General features: G+C 59.1%; 2 protein-coding genes across 8 annotated transcripts in view; one reads left to right on the top strand and one right to left on the bottom strand.

Annotated features, from left to right (window-relative positions):
- Positions 1-326: 326 nt before the first annotated feature.
- Positions 327-5,608, top strand: PIPOX (pipecolic acid and sarcosine oxidase). The gene is made up of 9 exons (XM_071448267.1): positions 327-2,532; positions 2,628-2,898; positions 3,221-3,369; positions 3,762-3,963; positions 4,075-4,257; positions 4,320-4,472; positions 4,539-4,697; positions 4,806-4,881; positions 4,976-5,608. Exons 2-9 carry the CDS (start codon positions 2,761-2,763, stop codon positions 5,104-5,106), a joined length of 1,191 nt encoding a protein of 396 aa, XP_071304368.1. The 5' UTR covers positions 327-2,532; positions 2,628-2,760; the 3' UTR covers positions 5,107-5,608.
- A 481-nt stretch (positions 5,609-6,089) lies between these two features.
- MYO18A (myosin XVIIIA) overlaps positions 6,090-14,924 on the bottom strand; it is a 37,067-nt gene continuing 28,232 nt past the window's right edge. For 4 of the 7 annotated variants that reach the window (XM_071448259.1, XM_071448260.1, XM_071448263.1 and 1 more), the window contains 9 exons: positions 14,702-14,848; positions 14,499-14,612; positions 14,239-14,355; positions 14,052-14,135; positions 13,698-13,835; positions 12,843-13,028; positions 12,621-12,760; positions 9,877-9,999; positions 6,090-6,742 (listed from right to left, as the gene is read on the bottom strand). In XM_071448259.1, coding sequence (XP_071304360.1) covers positions 6,604-6,742; positions 9,877-9,999; positions 12,621-12,760; positions 12,843-13,028; positions 13,698-13,835; positions 14,052-14,135; positions 14,239-14,355; positions 14,499-14,612; positions 14,702-14,848 — 1,188 coding nt within the window. In that variant the 3' untranslated portion in view covers positions 6,090-6,603. Of the gene's footprint in view, positions 6,743-9,876; positions 10,000-10,020; positions 11,562-12,620; positions 12,761-12,842; positions 13,029-13,697; positions 13,836-14,051; positions 14,136-14,238; positions 14,356-14,498; positions 14,613-14,701; positions 14,849-14,924 lie in introns of those variants that run through there. The other 3 variants (XM_071448265.1, XM_071448266.1, XM_071448261.1) reach the window with 2 other exon arrangements.

Raw genomic sequence — 14,924 nt, 5'->3', positions numbered from 1 at the left:
CAGCCCTGCAGTGGGCAGATGGTGCTGGCACCGGCACCGAGCAGCTCCATGTTGGCTGATGGACGGTTCTTGTGGGTGTTAAAAATATATTAAAAAAAAAAAAAAATCTCTTTGTTTGATAACCCCCTCCCCACCCCTCCAAAAGCCCAGATGGCTTCGCCTCGCCGGATCCCCCGCAGCCCGGCCAGCCCCGCTGCACACACAGCCCACGCAGCCAGCTCCACTGGGGGGTTAATTTTAATCCCAGGTCCTGCTTTGCATCATTCCTGCCATGGAGAATGGCATGGCTTGGCATGGGGAGCCGAGAGCAGCAGCCAGTCCCACGTCATGGGCTGAGTGCCACCAGCTCCGTGGCACTGTCTGCTGTGCCACCAGCCCCAGGGCTGTGGTGGGAGCAGGGCTGGAAGTGATGCTGGGATCCTTCTCATCCCAGGGGTGCTGCCGGCTCTTCTGTAAAGCACTTTCAGCTCTAAACCCAAAACTTTGATCCGCCAGTAGCACCATCAATGTTTAATGCAGCAAAGCCCTGGTAGGGCTCGGAAGATGAGCATTTTGAGGCCAAATTGAAGTTTCTAATATTATGATATTCAAATAATTTTAATCTGCCTGATGCATCCCCAGGCATGTACCTGGACTGCTAATGAGGGGCTGCCTTCAGCCGCTGTTGCTTTTGACAGAAAACAAACAATTCTTTGCAGGTGCCATCAAAGGATTGGGAATGGAGAGGTCTGGGGAGGAAAATGGGGGCAAGAATGCATGGAGCCAACGTTGCAGCTGGGAGAGAAAGATGCTGTGTTTACCTCAGCTCCCTGGGGAAGAGCATTGCTCCCTAATTCTTTTTTAAGTATTGGTTTGTGCTTGGTGAAAAATGAGGCCGGCATAGATGGATGATGGGATTTTGGGAAACTTCTGTCCCACCGTACAGTGGACAAAAAGGGTGCAGTGGGTGCAGAGTCCAACACCTATCACATTGCATCGGATCCTTGCCCAGCCTTGGCCAAAGTTCCTTTTTCCCCACCTCCCCAGTGCCGCATGGATCTGAGACAGGGCAGCTCCCACAGCCTGTGCCAGGCAGTTCCCCAAGCTCCCATTTCCCCTTCCCCGTGCCATTGCCAGACCCAGATTTTCCCATCCATCCACCCAGCCCACACAGGGAATATTCCATTTTTACTGAGCTCTCCTGACCCACGCCAGCTGCTTAGGGAAATGGATTTCTTGCTGCCACAAGCATTGCCTCCACTCAGTATAAACCCAGGTGAAGAGGACATAGCAAGGATGATGGAGACCTTGGCACAGGGCTGGGGGGACCCCCAAAAATTCACCCTAAGGCAAACTGAGGTCCTGCAGCTGCTTTTTGGGCTTTGGGGGTGCAGACCTCCCTGATGCCTGCATTCAGCCCTGGTTGGGGTCACCTGCAGAACAAAAACAAAGGCCTGAGGGGTCCCACAGAGCCCTGGGGATGGTGATTTGCACCCCACCAAAGATCTCACCATCTCTGTAACCTCACGAGCGAGGCTTTTCCATCCATTCCATTACCACACTGCTAACAGGAGAGGAGTTCATTTCTACCATTTAACGTTTCACGGATAATTAATTATTCTTCATCTTTCCAGCAAAAAAGGAAGAGCAAGCACAGGGGCTATTCAAAGCAAAAAAAAAGTCAGCTGAAACCCAGGGAAATTGCTGAATTATTTGTAACATCAAAGGCGAGCGAGGATGTGCTGATTTAACGGGGCCCTGTGTGATGCAGAGCCCTGGGCACAGTGGTGATGCTCAGACTGGGATGCACTCATTGCAGCAGTGGCCATGGGCAGTGGGGTGGGTGAGGGGTCTGGGGGCACCCCAATCTCTGTCCGTGCTGCCCATCCTCCTCCTCTCACCTCCCCATGGCTGCGAGCCACCAGTCCTGCCTTTGAACCATGTTGGGGTGTCTCTGTGACATGGTGGGAGCCTCCAGTGCTCCCCAGTGCTTCATTCATCACCAGAGGCAAGTGGCAAAATAAATAATGGTATTTATCACTTTGTAATAACGACAATTAACCAGTAAATAATGCCTTTTACACCGCAGAAGCCAGAGTAAATTAATTCCCCTAATTAAGGGGAATGTCAGGCAGCACAGGGCAGTGGTGGCAGTGGGCAAAACTGGCAGCCCCTGCCTGTGTTATCCCCCACTCTGAGGCATTGTGCCCAAACCCCAGTCACACCCCAAAATGTTACAGATTTGCAAAATCCACCATGCTGCGTCCTGGCAGCTCTGGTGAGCCCTAAATCACCCCTATCTCCCGTTAAAAAAATAACAACAAAAGATGGCGACAAAATGGTTTATGGCTGTAATAAATTGTGCTGGAGGGAAAAAAAGCCCTGTTTGCCTGGAAGCGAGGGGGGGTTTCCCATTGGCACACAAATGGAAGCTCTGTGTCCCACCACAGCTGGAGCCAGCAGTGACCAGTGGAAAGGGGGAATTATTAAAATGGTTTTCCTTCACATCCATGCCACCCTGACCAGCTGAGCTGCCTGCCCTCCTGGGACCAGGTGTTGGTGTTGGTGGGGAAATGAGAATATTCGTTCCTGGCCAGCTGCAAGGGGCAGGAAGAGCGTGGCCCCTGTGTGCCCCTGTGTCCCCACAGAGCTGGAAGGTGGCCAAGGCTCCATCACCTGCTCGGCTCGGCTGGACTCTGCCCCGTTCCTCCCCTTGGCCCCCTCCCAGCGGCCACAGAGACAGCAGCAGGGACGAGGACGGACACAGAGACAGCAGCAGGGATGAGGACGGACATGGCTGCCCCAGGCCAGCCCCAGAAGTCCACCTACGATGTCATTGTCATCGGGGCCGGCATCCAGGGCTCTTTCACTGCCTACCACCTGGCGCAGCGCCACAAGGACACTCTGCTGCTGGAGCAGGTATGGCGACCCCATTCTGCCACGTCCCCATTCCCAACAGGCTGGGCCGGCTGCCTGCAGACCTGGCTGCCCTCCACCGTGGCACAGAGCAGAGCTGCTGCTGGCACTGCAGTTCCCGGTGTCAGGACACCCTGTCCCTAGTGCCAAGGCCTTCATGTCCCCAGCGCCAGGATCCCCATTTCCTGCTGTTTCCCAGTGCCATGGGTGACAGGACAGGCTGTGTCCCCAAGGTGCCCTCTGCCTGGGCACTGGTGCACATGGGGCTGGTGGCACTGAGGGTGGCAGTGCCTGTGGTCACCCCCATGTCCTCTCTGCCTCGCAGTTCCTCCTGCCCCACTCTCGGGGCAGCTCTCACGGGCAGAGCCGCATCATCCGCAGCGCCTACCCCCAGGAGTACTATTCCCGCATGATGCCCGACTGCTTCCGCCTCTGGCAGCAGCTGGAGGCCGAGACCGGCACCACCCTCTACAGGTGATGGGGACAGGGACGCAGCCACCGCCGCCGGGCACTGGGGGCGGTGACCTTTGGGTGGGATGCGGCTTCCTTGGCAGGCAGCTGCCAGTTCCTGGTAATTTATGGGGCTCCACGAAGGAAATGTCATTAAGGAAATGAGCATCTAAATGATCCTCCCGCGCCGGGGTCAGGGCTGATGGCCCTTGCTGTATTTAGAGGGCAGAGTCCCCCTGCACCTCACTCTGCCCTTGTCCCCTGCATCCCACTGTGTTGTGCCCCAGCACCAGGGTGTAACACACCCCAAGCATCACTGCTGTCACCGTGCCTCAGTTTCCCCCAGGGGCAAAGCAAGTTGGGGGTCCATGCAGGGAGGGGGAGCAGGGCGAGCTGACGGGACCGGTGGGATGCAGGCAGACGGGACTGGTGCTGCTGGGGCCGCCGGGAGAGCCGGAGCTGGAGGCCTGCAGGAGGAGCCTGGGTGTTGACGAGGTCCTCGACGCCGCGGCGCTGTCCCGGCGCTTCCCTGGCTTCCGGCTGCAAGCTGGGCAGGTGGCCGTGCTGGACAGCACCGCCGGCGTGCTCTTCGCTGACCGGGCACTGCGGGCAGTGCAGGTGGGTGCTGCAGAGATGGAATGCTTTGGGATGACATAAGATGGTTTGGGATGGGATGGGGGTCCCCTGGCTCTATCCTCGCTGCCACCTCCTGTCACCCTCCCCACCCAGGAGGTTTTTCGGCGACACGGGGGCACCCTGCGGGACGGGGAGAAGGTGCTGAGCATCCAGCCTGGGGCCACGGTCACTGTCACCACCACTGCTGGGGTGTACAAAGCCCCCCGGCTCATCATCACGGCTGGAGCCTGGACCGGTGCTTTCGTGGAACAGCTGGGTCTCCGCCTGCCACTGCAGGTAAAGGTTGGTGGCACAGGGGGGTGGCAGAGGCATGGCCAGAGCTAATGGAGTGATTCCAGCCCCTGCGCATCGATGTCTGCTACTGGAGGGAGAAGCAGCCTGGGAGTGCTGGCCTGGGCAGTGTCAGCCCCTGCTTCTTGACCCTGGGGCTGAGCCAAGCCCCCCACGGCATCTACGGGCTGCCCTCCATTGAGTACCCAGGTCTGATGAAGGTGAGCAGGGCACAGCTGAAGGTGGGGGATTCCCTAACCAGCCCACCCTGACCAGCTGTGCTCCAGGTGTGCCACCACCATGGCAGCCCCACTGACCCAGACAGGAGGGATCAGGCCCCCTCGAGTGCCCCCCGCCCTGACATCTCCGTTCTGAGCAGCTTCATCAGCAGCTACCTGCCTGGGCTGGAGACCCAGCCTGCGGTGATGGAGACCTGCCTCTACACGGTGAGACCCTCCCCAGGGCACAGATCCAGGCATCTGGGGTCCTGAGCCTTCCCCCACCCCAAGGTGGAACCCAGCCTGTCCCCTCACCTTCACACCCTGGCTCCCCAGAACACTCCAGATGAAGATTTCATCCTGGACCGGCACCCCAAGTTCAGCAACATCGTCATCGGTGCTGGCTTCTCAGGTAGGGGAGGGCAGCCATCCCCCAGCCCAGCACCCCAGAGCTGTCCAGGGTCATGGGGATGGTTGTGTGCCCACCTTCCCTCTCCTTCCCACAGGCCATGGGTTCAAGCTGGCACCAGTGGTGGGGAAGTTGCTGTGTGAGCTGAGCCTGGGTGAGGAGCCATCCTACAACATGGCCCATTTCGCCATCACTCGCTTCCCTGGTGTGCTTGGGGCTGCACAGTAGGTGTGGGGCTCCAGAAGTGCCCCCATGGCATCACACTTGCCTGCAGCTGTGTCCCTGCATCCCGGTGTCCTCACACCCAGTACACCTCCACCTCCATGTATCTCCATCTCCCTGCACCCTGGGGACTCCCAACACGCTGCATTCCTCCAACCCCACACCCCAGATGCCCTGCATTGCCACGTCCCCATATTCCACCATCCCAGCACCTCTGCACCCTTGCTTCCCAAATCCCTGCACCCTGGTACCCTGCCTCCCCACCTGGCAGCATCCCAGCATCCCCCATGCCGCGCGGTGCCAAACCATCTCTACCAAGCACCCACTCCTGGGGAACAAATTAAGCAGCTTTGTCAGCCTCATGAAGATGGAGCAGGAGCAGCGTGGAGAGACACACTCGCTTAGGAGTCAAGTTAAATGTTTTAATGTTAAATGTGCCATTTTATTATCATTAGATCGCTCCCACTTAATGAAAGCGCATTAGCGCAGCGTGGCTTTATGGCAGCGAGCATCGAGCTTGGCCTGTGTGCTTCCAAGAGATACTGGGGAAAGGGAAACAACCTGCCAGGGAGTGAGGGGGGTCCCCAGGGTGCAGGGTGTCCCTGGGGCCAGGGCACAGCACATGGCACGGGGACAGCACGGGGCCAGGGCCGAGGCTGAGCCGTGCAGGCAGCCAGCAATGCACATCATCATCTCCTCCGCGTTAATTATTTAACGCCAGCAGGCAGAGGCTCTGTCCCGCTGCTCATCTGCATATTTATGAAGATTGATAAATGATTCAGCACTGGCACCCACGAGGGCTTCCCCTCCCATTCCCCTCCCCAGCACCCATGGGTGCAGCAGGCTTAGAGAAAAGGCCAGACTTGGCCTTTCCGTGAAGCTCTGCTTCCTTGCTGGGGCTGGATGCATTCCATCAGACCGTTCCCCATGCAGACACCCCCCAAAAACGGGGAGACCCCCCAGGCACATGGAGCAGGCAGCAGCCAGTATCACCAGCCAGAAATGACGTTTATTTTCATACTGAAAGTAAAGGGGGTGGGGGAAGATGCACAGCTGGGCTAGTGCAAAACAGCCAGGCAGAGGTGGGGGGCTGGGGGAGGTCACAAAAACCCAGGTGGGCACGTGGGACCCTCTCCCCATGTCCCCCTCCTGGCTGCCAGGTGGCTGCTCCCCAGGGCCCGGCCAGCGAGAGACGTCTTTGGCTCAACTAAAAGGGGTGTAAGAGGACGGCAGGGTGCCGAAGGGGGGAGTTTAAGTTACAAAACAAGGTGCCAGCAGGCACTGAGGAATAAATCCCGGGTGCCGGAGCAGCCAACTCCGCCGCCAGGGACAGACAGGAGGTGGGAGGGAGGGGGGTGCAGCCAGCGAGCCGGCCGGGCTGCTCCTCCCGTGGCTGGAGCCAGGGGGCGGCTGCGTGTGTCCCCCACAACCCGTGCAGGACAAATACCGGCTGCCCGGAGCTGAGTGTTCCCTCCCGGGGCGGTGGGAAGTGGCGGTGGGGGGCTAGGCGGGGGTCTCGGCAGCCCGGCTCTCCGCCTCGCTGGCACTGGGGGAGCTGCGGGACGAGCGACGTGTGCTGTCCCCGGCGTCCTGCTCGTCGTCCCATCTGTCGTAGGTGAAGGTGTGCCGGGAGCTCGTGGGGCTGCGGGAGAGAGCAGGGTTAGGGGGGATGATGAGGGGCTCCATGTCCCCAGCTTGGCTTGGCTGCTGAGCTCGACTCCCCTCCGGCTGCAGCGGGAGCTGCAGTGAGCCAGCACGCTGGCAGCCAGCTGGATGGAGCCTTGATTGCCTCCTTTTTTATTCTTTCCGAGATATTTGGGACATGCCTCACTGCAAACAACTCCTCGCTGCGCTGAGCTGAGCCCCTGCTCTGCAGCGGGGCCGAGCTGAGCCTGCCCAGGAAAAGGCTGGTGGCCCTGAATGCCAACACCAGTGCTCCCAGACACCCTGAGGGTCCTGTACCCGAGCCCAGGGCTGGGTGCTGGGGTTGTTGCTCCCCAGTAGCCCAAGATGCCTTCCCTTCCTCTGGGATAGACAGCTCAAGGCAACCACATTTCCAGAAGGCTTTTTTCCCTTCCTCCAGCCGCTCTCCTATTCAGCCATCAGAAAGGATGAAGCCTGCTCTGAAATTGCTGCCAGCGAGCCCAAACACACCCTCTCTGCATCAAACAGCGTACAGAGCTGCAGAGTCCTGCAGGTTGATGCCATCCACACCCCAAATTCCCAACACAGGGCACAGAGCAGCTCTGAGCTCCAGCAGCCCAACCTGGGTCCCCCCATGCTCACACACTGCAGTGGGTGCATGTTAGTACCCATCCCACTCCCCTCTGCTCCTGGGCGCTGTGCTGCCCATCAAACCCTTACAAATCTCCTGAAGGAATAAATCCAGATGTGTCCTGGTGATGGCTGAGGAGCCAGGAAGGGGGACAGGAAGGGATTAGCACTTCCTGGTGTCCCGCAGTTGCTAATCCCGACCACGCTGCGTCCTGGCAGCACGGGCAGCTGCCGGTCCCGCTGCGGCCATGCCGGGGATCTCCCCACCGATGGAGATGCCCAAAGCAGGGCAGCTGCAGGCACAGAGGGCTGCCCCATCCCGGGGTGCCCCATGCCGGCGGAGGAGAGCTCCGGAGTCAGGAGAGGGTTAGGACGAGCTGTTAGTGGCACACGGGGAGGTTCATGCTGCACGGCACACACCGCTCCCACCTCCTGCCTCAGTCGCTCTCGGGACGGTACAGGTACTTCATCATCAGGTTGTCCACCTGCTTTTTCCGCTGCTTCTCCTCCTTCTTGCCCCGGGCAGGACGTGTCGGCTCCTCGCTCCCCCCCCCCCGAGGGCCCTTCTTGACACTGGAGGTGCTGCGGTAGGAGCTGGTGGAGCCGGAGGAGGACTCGGAGGAGGAACTGGACTCGGATGATGACTGCTGCTTCTTCTTCTTCTTCTTGGATTTCTTCTTGCTTTTCTTGGCACGCTTCTTGGAGCTCTTCTTCTTCTGCTCCTCTTCTTCCTCAGAGGAGCCCGAGCTGCTGCGGCACCGGCAGGTGTGCCGGGAGAAGTCGAGGGCGGACGCGGAGCGGCGCAGGCTGCCGGAGGGGCGGTCGGCGGCGCCCAGAGGAGCCGCACTCCGGACACTCCTGACACTGCGGACACTCCGGCCGTCATCCCCCGAGTCGGGGCTGGAGTAGCCCCTGGCCTGCAGCGGGCGGTAGCTCAGCACCTCTTGGATGGCGGCTTCCAGGTCGGGGTCGAGGTAGGAGCGGTGCCGCACGGGACGGGCGTCCCCGGCACCCTCCTCCTCGGAGGCCGCGCTGCGGGGCCGTGGGGGCACCGAGAAGCTGCGCCCCAGGAGGGGCTGCCCGCGGGACCCCTCGTCCGCCTCATCCAGGCGGCTGCGGGCCAGGGAGAGCCGCGACTCAGGGCGGCCCTCGGGGCCCCCGCGCCGGCTCCGCAAGCTGCCGGGGCTGGAGAGGGCGAAGCTCAGCACCGAGCATCCCTCGTCCCCATCGTCGCCGTCCTCCAGCCCGCGCCAGGAGGCGGAGGAGACGCGGCTCACTGGGGCGGAGGCGACAGACGCTTTCTCTACGTCGGTGGCCGACAGGGACCACCGCTTGTCCAGCCCTTGGCGAGCCCGGCCGCTGGCGTCGGCGAAGGCGCGGGCGATGACGGCCGCCCGGTCCTGGGGCTCGCCGCCGCGGGCCGCCCTGCGCGGAGGGCGCTCGGGGGAAGGCGGCCGCTCGCCCAGGGCGCTGAACAGCGTCTGCTCATCCCCGAGGCCGCCTATGGAGTCCTTGAGGCCCGGCCGCTTCCTGTAGCTGAGCGAGCTCAACACCGACACCGGCCGCTCCTCGGGCTCGGGGCCGTCCGGCGGGGCTGACCTGCGCCGCGGCACCGCGGCCCCGCACGCACCGGGGAGACAAGAGAGACACGGAGATGAGCGGGAGAAGGAGGGAGGCGGCCTCGGCAATTTGCGTCAGCGGGAAATGGCATCGTGGAAAAATGTCATGTAAATGGGGGAATTGTTCTAGCCCAGCACTTTGATCCCCCTTTAAAGTGTTGCCTTCAATTTATTTCATTGTCGGCTACCTGGAGCCGCTGCGTTTGATTCCTGACTTCAGAAAAGGTGGAATTATCTCCAATAACAAAATGTTTTACATCTGCACCGCTGAATAAATTAAACCAATTAACAGAAACCAGCTCAGATCTTTCCCCCCTGCTCGGCAGAGGGAGGGAGTCCCCTGGGACTCCTGGAGCCCTGCTAGGAAATTGGGTTTGGATAAAAGCAATCTGCGCTCAGCAGGCAAGCATTTTACAGGGGGAAGGGGAGTGGGGCTGTGTGCCTCAGCCCCATGCCGTGGCTGCACCTGGGCACGTTCCCCACCTCTGCCAACATTTTCTGAGAGGTGTGGGGAGAGATGGGGTGGGGCTGCAGAGGAGGGCAGGATGGAGCAGGGAATCAATCCTGGAGAGATGGAATGCTGCACAGAGCTAAAGCCCAGCACCACAAGCCCTGGAGAGGCAGATGGGGTGAGGGCTGTGGATGCCCCATATGCCTCCATGGTGGAATGAGGGAAGGGGGACCAGGGAGGGGGGAAGTGTGTCCCCAGTGAAGACTGAGCCGCTCACCAGCATTAGTCCTTCCCTGGCCATCCACACAAGCACCAGGTGGGAACACAGCACCAAATGCCACATCCCACGGGCACCCACCCAGCCCTATCCATGTCCCAGCACAGCTCAGCCCGTCCTCTGCCCGCCAGCCCCATGCCCAGCCCTGCACCCACCTGCTGCCCTTCAGGCTGCCATCATCAGAGAGCGCTTTGGAGGAGCCTTTGTTCTTGGAGAGCCAAGACTTCACCCCATCCACGCGCTCCTCCAGCTCCGAGTCCACATCTGAGTCACCGTCGCTGCCAGAGGAGTGGGTCAGGGTGGAAGAAAGCAAGAACTCAGCAAGGGGCAGTGAGTTTTTGGGTGCTGGAGAGATGGAAGTGCACTGGAAGACACTGAACCCCTCCAGCACCCACTGCCTGTGTACTCTGGCATGGGTGAAATCCCATCCTATGGTTCTGCTCCATCTCTGGGACATAATCTGCACACACATAGCTCAACCTGCAAGCCAGGGGCTCCCTGAAGCACCCCCAAACCCCTGTGGCTACCCAAGGGGCTCCTGCACCCTCTGCCCAACATCTCCCTGTCACTGCCTGGCTCCAGAGCTGGAGACAGCAAGACCTGGCTTTGGGGCAGCAGGCAGGGCGCAGCTCCAGAAACACAGGAGATTTCCAGCTCCCGGATTGGGAAGGAAATAAGTGGGTTCATTTTATAGGCTGCCGTGGAGCGCAGAATTACAGCGAGGAAGAGCAATGCTGATGGCCCCGGGTAAACAGGAGTTTAGCAGGCGGAACAGAAACGGCTCTGGCACGGCGGGCGTGGGAGCACAGCGGGCAGATTTACAGCCCTGCCGTGCCCCAGAGCCCCTGATTTACGTCCCGGCGTAAAAAAAGTCCTATCTGGCTTAAACCATCTAATTTATAACGGCCGTTGGTAACCATATTGATTGCCTTTAGAAAGAAGGTGCTGTCTGCATTGCAAAATCCATTCCTCCACGTTAAAAGCATCCCTGAATAAATCTCCCTTAATACCTCACCGCTTACTGCTTTCATTAGGGCTACGGCAGCAGCGTCGGGATCTATACGGAAATTGAAGCGGTGTGGTCCCCTCTCACCACCCCGCTCCCACCAGGCCACTCCAAGGAATGGATGGGATGTATCACAGGATCTTAAATGGCCTTTTCTCCACCTAGTTTTGGGCTTATTCCCTGCCTGGGAACGAAAGCAAACAGCACAAGGGACAGGCCTGGATAGACCCTGTATATGAATCCTTCTCTTTTTAAATTCAGAGCAACGAGCCGCTCTCCATCCTGCGCATCTCCCTCCCCTGCAATACATCCAGGCAACGCTGGGCTTGGGGAAAAAAAAAAAACACCAACAAAAAACCACAGAATGACACCAAAAAAAACCCCCAACAAGCCCCAGAAACAATCTCTGGGGGCAGCTAGGGTTTTCTGACCAATGGAATTAAGCTCCACATCAAACACAGTTTATGTCCAGGCAAACGTGCCGTTAGTTAAGCAGGACTGTGGGAGCAACCATGGATGGGGTATTAATGAGTGTCAGCAGGGCTCCATTGCTGCCCTATGCTGACACATTTGCCATCAGCCATGGCAGAGCATCACCCCCCAGCCCATCCCAGGGGCTCATCCCGTCCCCATGCACAGGATGTGGTTATGTGCCCTGCTGTGCTGTGCTGGGCCATGCCGTGGGTGCTGTTAGGGCATGCAGAGTTGGGCCAGTGGCATGCGGGACCCCGGCCCCTGGGGGTGAGGTGGGGGTTAGGGGAGGGGAGGAAGGAAAGAGATGCTCCTCACATTTTACTCTTTCTTTTCTGATACTTTGCCACCATGTCCTGCAAACTGGGAGGGGTTGGAGGGGGCAGGGTCGGAGGGGGGAGAAACACAACAGAAAAGAAATTAAATGAAAAGAAATAAAAATAAAAGACCAAGTGGGTGGGCAAATTAAATTATAGGGAAGGGTCAGGGGAGGGAGGTGAGGCTGCCCTGTGCCCCTGGAGTGGGGTTGCACCCAGCTGGATCCCAGCATCCCAGGTTGGGTGCTGGAGCTTATCCAAAGAAAGGCAACAGAGCTGAGGAAGGGTCTGGAGCATAAATCTGATGAGGAGCAACTGAGGGAGCTGGAGGGGCTCAGCCTGGAGGAAAGGAGGATTGGGGGGACTTTTTCACTCCCTACAACTTCCTGAAAGGAGGTTGTAGCCAGGGGGGTCAGGTGCTGCTCCCAAGGAAAAAGCGATAAGACAAGAGGACATGGCTTCAAGTTGTGCCATGGGAGGCTTAGATTGGATATTAGGGAAAATTTCTTCACCAAAAGGGTGGTCAGGCATTTTAAGAAGTTGTCCAGGGAAGTGGTGGAGTCATTGCCTGGAAACATTAAAAAAATGTGTGGATGTGGCATTTGAGGACATGACTTAGTGCTAACATGGCAGTGCTGAGTTAATGGCTGGAGTCGATTCTCTCAGAGGTCTTTCCCAACCTAAACAATTGTATGATTCTATAATTCTATCCTGGCCTGGGCTGGATCCCAGCATCCCAAACCTCCTGCCAGCTTGTGCTGCCCTGGCTCCTGGGGCTCCCTGGGCTGTTTCCAGCCAGCTGGCAGGATTCTGGATGCATTTCAGGCACCTCCACAAGTAGTTGAAGCTCCTGGGGGCTGCGGGTGGACAGAGGGATGGATGCACAGATGCATGGACCGATGCCTGTGTGCACAGGTGCCCGATGCATGGACGGACAGACACAGGTGCATGGACAGATGCACGTGTGCACGATGCATGGATGGATGCACAGACAGCATCCTGCCAGGGCCAGGCAGAGCCAAGGGGTCCCCGTGGCATTTCTGAAGTGGCAAAGGGAAGCAGTGACCTCCAGGGATGCAGGGGAGCTGGGCCCAGGTGCTCTCACCTGTTGATGAGGTCCTCATTGCTGTCACTCTCCATCTCATCCTCGATGGCCGCCTGCAGGTCCCCGATGCGCTTGAAGGCCAGCTTCAGGTCTGACTGCAGGCTCTGGTTGGCAGCTTCCAGGCTCTCCAGGTCCATCTCCTGTGGGGAGGGAGTGGGATGAGCCGCATTCCTCAGGGAACAGCCCCTTGTGCCCTGCCTGGCCCTGTCACAGGTTCCTCACCAGCTCGTGCTTCTTGCGGCTGGCTTCTGCCTCCTTCTTGGCCAGCTCGCCCATCTCCTCCTTGACATCGCGGAGCTGCCGCTGCAGCCGCTTGTTCTGCTCCTTCTCCCGGTTCTCGGCGGCCGCACGCTGATCCCGCTCCTCCGTCAGCTTCTCCATGTTCTCCTTCAGCCGCGTGGCCAGGCTCTGCCGAGCACCAGGGTCACCCCAAATCCCCCCATGGACCTCTCACCCCACACCCTCACCCCGACACCCACCAGCAGACGATGCAAGGATGGACCCCACTCTTATCAATTCAGACAAGGAGATGGAGGAGAAACCACCCCCTCCCAGGGCCAGGGAAGGGGCAGAACAACAGCAAGGGCTTTGTTGAATCAGAAAAATAGATTTAACTGTGTGTGAAGTAATTAAAACATGTAACGTAGGGAAAAAATAGCTCCAGTTCTCCCCCAGCCACCGAGCCAGCCGCTGCATATTTATGGCCCCGGCAGAGAGAGTGGAGAAGGAAATAATAGCTTGGAAAATATGAAGAGGAGAGCTAAGCTGCTGCGCTCCCCGGCAGAGCTGCGGAGGCAGAATATAAAACAGGCTGCGTTCGCGGGACTGGGGAGTCTATAATTTCCCTAAGTCGATGCAGGGAAAGAGCAGCACTTTGCCGGGCTGGGCGGTGGATTACTGTTATCAGTGCTTGCAGGGAGCCTTCCCTGTGGAGACAGGGATGGGCTGCCAGAGGGGGAGGGCTGCAGTGTGGGGGGTCGTGGGGAGAGGAGGCACTCAGAAAAGTCTCAGGCAGCTTCGTTATGGTCCTGCTGCACCCCTGTCCCAGCTGGAGCAGAGGGAAAGCCCCATGACTACCTCCAGGCGCTTGACTTGCGTCCTCTCAAACTCCAGCCTGGTCTCCAGCTCACGGATCTTGGCCTCTTGCCGGCTCACCAGCGACTTGTCCACCATGGATTGCTCCAGGAACTCCAGCTGGCTCTGCAGACCTTGCAGCTGCGGGAGAGGGCACAGCCTCAGCCTCCACCACAATCACCCTGCCCCCACTGCCACGCTGTCCTGGAGGAGAGCTGCTGGCCATGCTGCTCCCATCCTGATGGAGAGCTTTCCACCAGAATCCTCTGCACCCCCATGGTGCAGGGCAGGCCTGCATTCTGTGGGCAGCAGTGGGTGCCCTCCACTGTCCTAGCTTCACTCAGGGTGCATCCTCACCTTCTCCTGCAGCTCCTGCTTCTCCTTGCTGACCTCCTCCAGCTGTGCTTGGAGGTCATTCATCTGTGCCAGGTCCCGGGATGCCTGCAGGACACACCTGGGCCATCAGTGGGGATCCCACTGCACTGGCTCCAAGAGGGATATCTTGGAGGTGGTGGGGTGGGTGCAGCTGCTCCTCCCATTTCACCTGGGCCACAGCTGCCTTGTGCTTCTTCATCAGCTCATTCATGTCCTCCTGGTCCTCCTCCAGCCGGCTCTGCACTTCATTCTTTTCTCGCTGCAGACGGCTCAGCTGCTCCTCCAGCTGCAGGGAGACACACGTGTCTCCTACTGCACCCCAAGAATGGGGCACTCACCCCCCAAACCCACTCCAAACAGTGTGGGGCCACCCTGGGTGCAAATGGGGCATGGCCCCACCATGGTTCATCACAACCCAAACCCACTCACCGCTCCCTTGGCCTTGGCAAGGTCATCAATCTGCAGGTGGAGGTCCTCGATCTCCACCTCCATGGATTTCCGGGCCTTGACAGCAGCTGCACAGGTGAACTCCGACTCTTCCAGCTGCAGGGATATAGCTCAGTGCATGGCCAGGGAACAGGGACACCCTGTGTCCTTGAAGCCTGCAGTATGAGGAGTGTCTAGATGCACACCTGATTCTTGAGCTGGGTGATCTCCCTCTTGCTGGGTGCATTGTTTTTCAGGTGGTCCAGCATGATCTGAGCATCAGCCAGCAGCGCCTTCGTTCTCTTCAGGTCCCGGCGCAGGCGCTTTTCCGTCTCAAAGTCCCGCTGGTTGGCCTGTGGCAGGGGAAACTTTGCCACAGTTCCACGCCAGAGGGGTGTCCACCCCACCATGGCCACCTCAGGGTCCCCA

The sequence above is a fragment of the Agelaius tricolor genome, unplaced genomic scaffold (genome assembly GCF_023055355.1).
Source record: "Agelaius tricolor isolate 1412-34295 unplaced genomic scaffold, bAgeTri1.0.p SCAF_25, whole genome shotgun sequence".
NCBI lineage: Eukaryota > Metazoa > Chordata > Aves > Passeriformes > Icteridae > Agelaius > Agelaius tricolor.
The sequence above is the reverse complement of the archived record's forward strand: the minus strand, read 5'-3'. Positions and strand labels throughout refer to the sequence as shown.

Coding starts and splice junctions, on each gene's coding strand:
- PIPOX (XM_071448267.1), top strand. CDS start 2,761: ATGAGGACGGACATGGCTGCCCCAGGCCAGCCCCAGAAGTCCACCTAC. Junction 3,370..3,761: donor ACCGGCACCACCCTCTACAG/GTGATGGGGACA, acceptor GGTGGGATGCAG/GCAGACGGGACTGGTGCTGC. Junction 4,473..4,538: donor AGTACCCAGGTCTGATGAAG/GTGAGCAGGGCA, acceptor GCTGTGCTCCAG/GTGTGCCACCACCATGGCAG.